Consider the following 10,740-nt stretch of genomic DNA (forward strand, 5'->3'; position numbering starts at 1 on the left):
TCCCTCTCATGCTCTCTGTCTCTCATTCTCTCTCTCTCAAATAAAAAAAAAAAAATTTTATTTATTTGTTTGACAGAGAGAGACAGCGAGAGAGGGAACACAAGCAGCGGGAGTGGGAGAGGGAGAAGCAGGCTTCCTGCTGAGCAGGGAGCCAGATGCGGGGCTCGATCCCAGGACCCCGGGATCATGACCTCAGCGGAAGGCAGAGGCTTAACGACTGAGCCACCCAGGCGCTCCTGGGGTTTTCTTTCTTATGCATTGATGGTACCATGGCTGAAAGAGGGTGTTTCTGAAGGGGTCCAGGAATGGCCTAGGGAAAGAAGGGTGAGGACAGCATCCTGCTGGCCTGTTCAGAGCCTTTGCATGAATTAGAAAATTGTGCTCCTCTGGGTGGATGAAAAGTGCCCTAGCTGGGGGCTGTGACTTTGGGCCAAAAGGGACACGTGGCCATGTGGCAAGGGTGGGGCCTGCAGAAGTCAGTTCTCATACACAGGCACTTGGGCTGCACTTGAGGGAGACCCACAAATGGCCTGCATCCGTGGCCCGCAACTCCTGTTCCCAGCCCGGTGAGGACCTTGCTTTGTTCACCAGGGACTACCCTGCAGATGTACCTATTGTTCATGCCGCAAAGCTGCCCTCGGCCCCATCTGAATCTGAGCACCCCCACTGATGCCTGGACCCTTGTCCAGTGTCCTGGGCATGCACTGGGGGAGGCGTGGAGGACTGACTGTACCAGCTCAGGACCCCAGAGCCAGGCAGGTGGTGAAAGATTGCCCCTCCCCCACAGGAGCATTTCAGACATCAGGGGCTGTTGTGTCCAGGACCCCACCCCCAGGTTCTCCCTGGGAAGCAGCCAGAGTGCGGGTTCTGGGGGGGGTCACATGCCCGCTGATGGAAGTGTTGGGGTCTGCAGTCTGGAGTCTGGAAGGTCTACAGGCCAGGGAGGATTGAGCCAAGAAAGGCCTGGGCAGCAGGTAAGGCGAGGGAGGGTCTCTATTTTTATTTTTGAACTGGGTCTTTAGGATGCGTGAGGGCTTTTGGCAGGAGGCGAGTACAGCTGACCCTTGAACATGGGGGTTGGGGGCACTGACCACTGTGCAGTTGAAAGTCTGCATATAATTTCTGGCTCTCCAAAAACGTAACTCCTAATAGCCTACTGTTGACTGGAAGCCCAACAGCATGAACAGTCCATTAACACATATTTTGTCTGGGGGTGCCTGGCAGGCTTAAAAAAAAGAAAAGAGGGGTGCCTGGGTGGCTCGGTCGGTTAAGCGTCTGCCTTCGGCTCAGGTCATGATCCCAGGCCCGCTCCCCCCTGCTCGTGCGTTCTCTCTCTGTCACATAAAGAAATAAAATCTTTAAAAAATAAATCATAAGGAACAGAAAAGACATTTACCAAATGCACACACTTCAGACCCATGTTGCTCAGGGCCATCTGCACAGGTCGGGGAAGCTGCAGCCCTGTGTGGAGGGTGTGGGTGAGTGGAGGAGAGCGAACCGGAGGGGGAGGCAGGGCAGGTGGACAGAGGCCAGACCATTAGGGACCCTGACACTGGGCGCCGGGCACTGGGGAGCCACGGGAGAGGTTTAAGCTGAAAGGGGCACCATCACACTTGCCTTTTCGGAAGCCACTCCGCCTGCCCCGGTGGACGCCTTGCGGGCAAGCTGTGCTAGGGAGACATGCTTGTTACTATCCACCCCCCTGCGCCCCGGCCCCGAGCATCAGGAGTTGATCAGAACAGCGCTCAGGCCTCGCTGAACCGGGGCAGAGCAGACCCCTTGTTCCTCGCAGCTGACCGAGATGGATTCTGCGCGGGCTCCGGCAACAGTGGATGGCCCCTCCGTTTGGTAGATCCAGCTGAGGCCAGAGACAGGCCTGTCCCCCTGAGGGTTCGCAGCACGGGTGGGGGGCGGGGGGAGCCCTGAAGGGCGCAGGCCCTTCGGAGCAGGAGTGGGGTGGTGGCCCATGCGAGCAAGCCGAGGCTTGCCACCAGCCAGGGGCCTCTCCATGGCCAAGGAATCTGGTCCGGCTCCTGGCAAGGACGTCTTGGCAGGAGCGGGGCTCTGCCCGGGGTGCTAATGCCCTCTTAATTAGCCAGGCTCTTGCCAGGCACCTGCTGGCGCAGCCTCACTTTGCAAAACACGCTTGGGCCTCAGGGCCGGACCAGGATCTGCCCCCCTGCCAGGTGCGCCATCCTGGGACCCTGAAAACGGCACATCCCTCCTTCAAGCTGGCCTAGGGCCTTTCCGATCAGTCCAGGTCTCGGGGGCCCTGTTTGTAACCGGAAGACGCAACGGCCCGAGATTGGCAGGGGATGTTTGCAGAGACGGGGTGCAGGGGCGATGGCCTCCTGTGCCCTCCTCGGCTCTGTCCCCATAGTGCTAGGGTGCAGCCTGCGGCCTCGGATGGCACAGCGGTCCTGGAGTCCCTCCCCCTTGCAGGGTGCCCTGGAGGGACGCAGGCCGTACATAGCAGGCTGCCTCGAGGGGGCCCCCGGGGACAGCAGAACAACGGAAGCCATTCACAGGCTCCCGCCTCCAGGCAGGTCATTTATGGTGGGCTGACGTGGACAGAACTTCTGCCCCCTCGGTCATGCCTGGGCCACACTCCCCTCCTTCTGAGGGACGGGAAGCCCAGTCCCCATCACACAGCTCTGAGCTGCTGGCTCGGAGCTCCCAGGACAACCTCATGCCCCTGTCCTTTCGTAGAGGGGGCTGTGATGAGCCCAGGGCCACCCCGGGGGCCCCAAACCCTGGTCTCTGGGTGATAGTCCAGAGAAGCTGGCAGAGCCCTGAGCAGGGAGGGTGTGAGGTCTCCAGCGTCTCACTGGGTGTGGTGTGGGGCTGCCAAGCTGGGTGTGAAGGGGGAGCCCTGCGAGGGAGGTGTGAGGAGGTTGGGAGGCTGGGGAGGCTGCAGCTGCCTGGGAGGGAGGGGTGTGACCCAGCCCCCCAGGGAGGGAGGGGGAGCAGCTGCTCTGGAGGGAGTAGCCCGGAGGAGCTGTCTGTGCTGTGAGCAGCAAGTCAACAGTCTGGGGCTGGGGTTCGGGTCCTCAGACTATCACACCTAACTACGTGATTTGGTTGTGTTCTTTGTGTTCCCCCCTGAGGTTGATGGATTTTTAAAATTGAGGTAAAATTTGCAGAGCATGCAACTTACTCTTTTAAAGTATATACTCCTGGGGCGCCTGGGTGGCTCAGTCGGTTAAGCACCTGCCTTCGGCTCAGGTCATTGTCCCGGGGTCCTGGGATCAAGCCCCGCTAGCCCCGCTTTGGGCTCCCTACTCAGCGGGGGGCCTGCTTCTCCCTCAACCTCTGCCTGCCGTTCCTCCTGCTTGTGCTCTCTCGCTGTCAAATAAATAAATAAAATCTTTTTAAAAAAAAAGATAAAGTATATACTTCTGTAGCATTAACTACATTCACCAGCACCTGTCCCTACCTCCAGAGCACTTCTCTCACCCCAAAACGAACCCTGTACCCATCAAGTAGTCCCTCCCCATCCCCCTGCAACCACCAATCCTCCTTCTGTGGGGTGTGTTCCTTCACCTCATCTGGAAAATGGAGAAGACGCCCAGCTTGTTGGAACGTTAAAGCAGATAAAGCTCTCAGCACAATGCCTGGAGCTCTTATGAGAATGAATGCCTGCCTCCCCCACCAGATGGACTCTGTGCCCCGCGAGGGCAGAGCCCAGCAAGAGGGTCCCCAGGGGCCAGTCAAGCTTGCACCCAGCTCTCAGGCTGGGGAAGATTCCTGCCAGGAGGACCCCTAGGGAGCCCGGGGTGTAGGAGCCCTGGCTAGCATGGCTCAGCTCAGGGAGGGGTAGAGGTGAGCCCGAGGCTGGTCCAGGCAGTCATTGCCCAGGATTGAGCTGGAAGCATCAGCCCGGTAGGAATTTTATGACTCCCTACATGCCCTGGTGCAGGGAGGGGTGCAAGCAGCCCTGGTGACTGGGCGGGGGGGTGGTTCATTGGGAAGAGTCGCCAAAGGATGGAAGCGAGATGCAGAGAAAGAAGCTGAAGCTAAGCCAAATATATAAACAAGACCCTCAGAAATAAAGCTATGCATTTCTGTATCTAAATATCTATCGCTATCTCCTATCCATCTATCAACCTATCCACCTATCCATCTATTTACCTATCTATCCATCTATCACCCATCTTTCTACCTATCATCTATCAATCTATCCATCCACTATCCATCCATCCATCCATCATCTATTATCTGTCTATCCATCCATCTTTCCATCTATCATCTATCAACCTATTTTCTATCTAATCTATCTATTAATCCATTCATCCAACATCTATCTACCTATCTATCCATCTATCTTTCTACCTACCTATCATCTCTCCATCTATCCATCCATCCATCCATCCATTTATCTATCCGTCTATCATCTATCAACCTACCATCTGTCTGTCTATCCATCCATCCATCCCTCCATCCATCTAGCATCTATCTACCTATCTATCATGTCCACCTCTATCTACTTAATACATTTCTGAATCATCATAGAAAGGTCAGTCTGGTGGGCAGAGGTCGGAACATCACAAGCAGCACTCTCGCACAGAGCTACGGCCCAGGTGAAAAGAGGGCTTTATAATGTCTGCCAGGTTTTATTATTGTTATGAAAAACTTCACACATGCGTAAAAAACAGAGTATAGCGCACCCGCCGACTTCCGGGAGTGAAGGTGAAGGCATTTTGTTGCTGTTTTTACGGAACATTGTGCCGGGATTATATCTACCTCTGTTTTCCTGAGAAACTCTACAGATGCTATTATTCCCAACTGACAGGCAAGGAAACCGAGGCACCAGAGGGAAGTAATTCACCGAGGGTCCCACGGCAAGTATGCGTCATATCCAGGACCCAAGGGACTCCAGTGTCCGCTCCTTGACTTCTGTGCCAGGCGCACGTTGGGATTTCGTCTCAGAAAGCTCCTGCTCATCAGGGGTGGGCTCAGGGATTCCCCCCGAGGCTGCTGGGCTGGGCAGAAGGGGTCTGGGTCTCCGTGGCTCAGGATCCTCACCTGGGGAACTTGGTTTGGGGCCAGCTGAGCAGCCCTTCCCAGTGGCCTCATTTCCCTCCCCCGATCAGGCACAAGACACAAGGTGGTCAGCCCAGGAGCCGCTCAGTTCTGGTCCCTGCCACGCTCTCCTTCAGGGCCGCTCAGGTGGTGCCTGGGCTCCCGTGGGGCCCGGGGACACAGCGACCGTGTTCCTGTCCTTCCCCAGAGGGACCCGAGGTGGGGTCTGCCAACAGCACCGTGTGACCGTGCTGGACATAGAGGTGCCCAGTGTAACCGAGACGTGGGGAAGGCCGGTGGAGGGCACACGGCGTGGGTGCAGAGCAGTGGGTGACTTGTGAAAATGCTCTTTTGCTAAACTTGCCTGAGATTTTTGTTCTTGTATTGGCTTCCCAACAGTAATTAATTATAATCATATATATGTTTTAAAACCAAGAGGCTTCCGGGCGCCTGGCTGGCTCAGTCACAAAGGCACGTGACTCTTGATCTCAAGGTCATGAGTTCGAGCCCCACACTGGGTGTAGAGGCTACTTAAAAAAAAAAGATACACCAAGTGATAAAAGGGTTGAAAATAATGGTGAGAAGAATACAAACCCAAGTTTGCTCGTGTTCGTGTGAAGACGAGAAAACACAAGAAACAAATCTAACTGCACTTGCGGAGCCCGTGGGGTGGGAATGGGGCAGGGCGGGCGGGGGGACAAAGGCTCCTTTACATTTTTGAATGTCTGGGCCATGTGAACCTATCGTCTATTCAGAAAAAAAAAAACCTTAAATACTAGTAATTTAGTTCCACGTCCGTTGAAATTCACCTCAATGCTTCACATACTGACCCAGCTGACCTCGCTGAGTCCCAGGACTCAGCTGCTGTCCTGCAACCTGCAGGCTGGATTTTGTTCACTGGGACTGTCCTTGTCCTACGGGCAGGTCCCAGGGCTCCTTCCTCCTCCTCCTCCCACCTCTGCCCTTTGCACCATTCGATTTTAATTTACTCAACAAATAGGCACAAGGCTCCAGAGTTCCTGGCTGACGGATCCTAAAGCTTCCCACAGACACCGCCTTTGCTTGACCACACGACTAGCGTCCTGGGGATCCCTGGGGACCCTGGGGGCCAGAGGAGACCCATCTGTGTCCCCAGGACCCTCCTGTCAATGTTGTTAGTGAATAATAAAACAGCCGGCGTTTGCTGAGCACTGACCACATGCCAGGCACTGTCTCCTAGGCACCTGATGTGCAGAGTCATCAACCTGAGCTTCTACTGTCCTCTGGCTACTATGCCAAGCCAGGTGAGGTCACCACGCCCCTTTTAGAGAGGGCAAAGCGGAGAGCCAGAGACGTGCATTTGAACCCAGACTGCCGCCAAACCCATCTGGACTCGCCAGGCTTTCTACCCCTCAAAGCATCACCTGGGAAGGACTGGACCCGCTCCCACCTCTGGTCTGATTGACAGGCAGGAGCCCCCAACCCCAGTCCCCTTCCTGGCCTCCAGGCTGCAAAGCTGTAGGAGGGGGCCTCGGGGCCAGAGCGGGGAACTGCAGACCGGAGGGAGGCGCCGCCCAGCCCCGATCCCAGTAGGCGGGTCTCAGCATGCTCCAGTCCTGCTGCCAGCACCAAGCCGCTACCACACAACCTTCTGGAAATGCCTAGAGCTATTCATCCGCCTCTCCTCTGAGCCTTGGAAGTTGGCCAGAGGTTTGGGGTCTTTCTAATTAGATGCACGGCTTCCTGGGGACTGGAATGGGTCCTGAGGGTGGACAGGGACAGTGTCTGAGCTCCATGCCCCCAGGGACTCTCAGACCACCCTGAGATGGGGGATTTGTATCTCTTCTACAAAACGGAAACTGAGGCTCAGAGAGGTTAAGCAACTTGCCTAAAGTCACACAGCCAGTGAGATCCTGGGTTTCAAGCCTAATAGATAACCTCAAAATGAGAAACTTTTGATGTTCCGGCTCTTGAGGGATGGGTTTTGTGGGAGGGGAAGCTATGGCCACTGCCTGCCTGGAGTTCCAGGCCCTGCCAGTAAACGCATTAGAGCCACAGTGGTGAGAAGGTGACACCATTTTCCCCTGGAAGATAAAAAAAATCCCTGGAGGGGTTTGCCTGGGAGAAGACAAGGCCCAGACCAACCAGTTGGGGAGCTAGTTCAGTGCTCTTTGCCTTTGGCCCCGAGACCTTGTGGGCAGCTTGTGGTCATGTTGGCATTCCACGGGGCTTGCTTGGCATGTGGGGAATGTCCCAGCAAAAGTCCTGGCCTTAGAAAAGGGAAGTGTTCCTAGAAGGGGGAGGAGGTGGGAGGGGGGTGACATCTGCAGGGAGTGTCCCCTTTGCGGGAGGACGGTAGACAGTTGGGGGTCCTGAAGGAGGAGGGCTTCTACCAGCTCAGCTACCTATGCAGTGGGAGCCTGGGGGTATAAAGTGAAGGGCACACTGGTCCTGGAGCCCCGACCCCGACCCTGCCCTTGACTGTGGGGCCAGGAGTGGTCCCACCTGTGACCAGCCCACCCCAGTGCCTGGAAGACCAGAACCCTGATCCCCAGAATGGGAACAGCAGTCACTTGTCTCTGCCACTACCTGGAAGAACTATTTTGGGCCAGCAGGGCTGGGTGCTTGGGCCACAGGGCGGGGTCTGGGCGGCCTTCGTGGAAGTGTCTTGAAAGGCCTGAGTTGGGTGAGTTGGGGTCTGCAGGCCCCTCCCCCAGCTCCTGGCCTGCCCCCCCACCCCTCTTTGGCTCACCTGCCCCTGCGCGGTGGGTGAGTGCGCCCTCTCCCCTTTAAAACCCTGCTCTAAGGCCACCTCCTCCGAGCAGCCTCCGGACCGCCTCCACCCAGTACTAATGCGTTCTGGGGCCTTTGCGGTCTCTGTCACAACCTCAAACCCTTCCTCCCCGCTAGCGTAGGATGGGGGGCCTCCGACGGGTCCCGAGCTCCGGGTGGATCCTCAGGCCGCGGCGCTGCGGGGGTGGGGCCCTGGCACTGGGGGGCAGGGGGCGGCGGCGCGAGGTGGGGGCTCTGCAGAGGCCGGCCGTGCAGAACCGGGGCACGTGGAGAGCGGAGCCGCCACCCCGCGCCCCTCGGGTCCCCGCGCGGCGCCCTCCCTGCGCCCCCTCCCCCGCCGAGCCCCTGGGCGGGGCGGGGGCGGGGCCTCGCTGCGCTGACGTCACCCCGCCTAGAAAGGGGCTCGCGCGCCGCGGGCCGGCTTTGTGGAGCGCTGCGGAGGGTGCGCGCCGGGCCGCGGTCGCGAACAAAGGAGCAGGGCGCCGCCGCGGGGACCCGCCACCGACCTCCCGGGCCGCTCCGGGGCCCTCCCGCCCGCCGCCACCATGACCGCCAACGGCACTGCCGAGGCCGTGCAGATCCAGTTCGGCCTCATCAACTGTGGCAACAAGTACCTGACGGCCGAGGCGTTCGGGTTCAAGGTGAACGCGTCGGCCAGCAGCCTGAAGAAGAAGCAGATCTGGACGCTGGAGCAGCCGCCCGACGAGGCGGGCAGCGCGGCCGTGTGCCTGCGCAGCCACCTGGGCCGCTACCTGGCGGCGGACAAGGACGGCAACGTGACCTGCGAGCGCGAGGTGCCCGGTCCCGACTGCCGCTTTCTCATCGTGGCGCACGACGACGGCCGCTGGTCGCTGCAGTCCGAGGTGCACCGGCGTTACTTCGGCGGCACGGAGGACCGCCTGTCGTGCTTCGCGCAGGCCGTGTCGCCGGCTGAGAAGTGGAGCGTGCACATCGCCATGCACCCGCAGGTCAACATCTACAGCCTGACCCGCAAGCGCTACGCGCACCTGAGCGCGCGGCCGGCGGACGAGATCGCGGTGGACCGCGATGTGCCCTGGGGCGTCGACTCGCTCATCACGCTGGCCTTCCAGGACCAGCGCTACAGCGTGCAGACCGCCGACCACCGCTTCCTGCGCCACGACGGGCGCCTGGTGGCGCGCCCCGAGCCCGCCACCGGCTACACGCTCGAGTTCCGCTCCGGCAAGGTGGCCTTCCGCGACTGCGAGGGCCGCTACCTGGCGCCGTCGGGGCCCAGCGGCACGCTCAAGGCGGGCAAGGCCACCAAGGTGGGCAAGGACGAGCTCTTCGCCCTGGAACAGAGCTGCGCCCAGGTCGTGCTGCAGGCGGCCAACGAGAGGAACGTGTCCACGCGTCAGGGTGAGTGGGGACGCCGCCCCCCTCCTCTCCCGGTCGGTGCACAAAGCGCACCCCACCCCCGCACCTCCAGCCTCCCGCCCTTTCTCGCCCGCGGCGCTGCTACAATACTTAGCGACGCCGGGTGCGCCCCCGCTAGGCGCGCCGGCCACCCCGCCTCGACGCCGGATGTGCGCTTGGGCCCGGAGGAGGGGGCGAGGGGTGGGGCCTTGCCCATCCGGGGGCGCCGCTGCACGCCTCCACCCCGCGTTGGGATTGCGGCTCCCCCGGCCCCGCGTAGGTGCCGCCCTATGTGCCACCCTCCGAACCCCCCGCCTAGGACTCCTCACGCGCGCCGAGCCCGCGGATCGCCCGGCGCAGCCCCGGGTTGGGGGGAAACGCCCCTCCCCCCTTTCCTCGTGCCCCTCCCTCGTCGGCGGGCCTGCAGCTCACGGGCGGAGGCGAGGGTCGCTGTGCCCGCGGGGCGCACCCCCACCCCCTACGGCCTTCCCAGCGCAGGCGGGATGGGGGAGCCTTTGATCTCCGCAGGGTGCGCTTCCACCTTCCAGCTCTCCGGGCCTTTCTGCACCTCCACTTGCAGCCCCGAGGGGTCGGCCTCTGCTGGGGGGTGCTTCCCGTGTGTCTGCCCTTCCCCCCCAGCCCCTCCTCCCGCGTCTGCCCCATGCTCGAGGCCGCGGCCTTTGTGAGCAGGGGGGCGGGCTTCTCCGGAGGGCCCTCCCTCGCCCCCTTTGTCCTGCTTGGTCTTTGCAGATGGGAAAACCAGATGCGGAGGGGCGGGGGAGGGGATCGGTTTTCTGCGGGTCCCCTCTGTTGAGGACCCCCCGCGCTGTCCCCGGCCTAGTGCCCCGGTCCGGAGCTTCTCCTGGAGGCAGCCTCCCTCCTCGCGGCCGGGTCCCGGGACGGCGTGGCGCGGATGGCGCCCTGCCAGGAACCCCGCCCAGCTCCCGCCGCACGTCTCCGGTCTGGTGCGCTCTGCTCTGCGGGCGTGGGGAAGGCGGACTTAGCGTGAGCCGAGAGACCCCAGCCCGCCTCCCTCGGGAAGCCCCTACCCTCGAGTGAACCCAACGCCAAGTGTCCCGCCTGGAACAATTGACTGCAGCTCGCTTCGTCCTTTCCCGGGCCCCCTGCTGGCCTGGCCATTTCCTACCGGCCTGCGCGCCAGAAGTGAGCCCCCCTCTTTCCCTTCTTAGATTCTCCCCCTGGGCGGTTTCTCTTCCTTCTGGCGCCCTCGTCCCTCCTTTGGCAAGGAAGACAGTTGATTCTTTGCAGCCGGAGGCCCCACTGGAGGGACCTGTGGGGGTCTTGCTCTGCTGAGTGGGAAGTTGAGCCCCAGAGTCTGGAGATGGCTTGGTGGGAGCCCAATCAGTGCCGTCCTCCTGGTGGAGTGAACTTCCCTGCCTTCATCCTGATGGCTACCCTCCTGATTGTGGGCGGGGACTGTGGAGAGGGGCTTGCAGCCCCATGGCACTGGGGGTGGAGGCCCGGTGGGGTAACGGCTGTTTTGTGCCTGAGTTTGCTGATTGATTTGGGCAGTATTATTTCAGTTGTACAGATGAGCCTTTTGGCCCAGAG

General features: G+C 60.2%; 2 protein-coding genes across 2 annotated transcripts in view; one reads left to right on the top strand and one right to left on the bottom strand.

The window, feature by feature from the left end:
• Positions 1–10,740, bottom strand: part of ACTB (actin beta) — a 333,619-nt gene that overhangs the window by 37,788 nt on the left and 285,091 nt on the right. The gene's annotated exons all lie outside the window — the stretch shown is intronic.
• FSCN1 (fascin actin-bundling protein 1) overlaps positions 8,207–10,740 on the top strand; it is a 9,833-nt gene continuing 7,299 nt past the window's right edge. Inside the window, exon 1 of the mRNA XM_006734357.3 lies at positions 8,207–9,171. Coding sequence (XP_006734420.1) covers positions 8,340–9,171 — 832 coding nt within the window. The 5' untranslated portion in view covers positions 8,207–8,339. The remainder of the gene's footprint in view (positions 9,172–10,740) is intronic.

The sequence above is a fragment of the Leptonychotes weddellii genome, chromosome 5 (genome assembly GCF_054177405.1).
Source record: "Leptonychotes weddellii isolate Sample4059 chromosome 5, ASM5417740v2, whole genome shotgun sequence".
Taxonomy (NCBI): domain Eukaryota; kingdom Metazoa; phylum Chordata; class Mammalia; order Carnivora; family Phocidae; genus Leptonychotes; species Leptonychotes weddellii.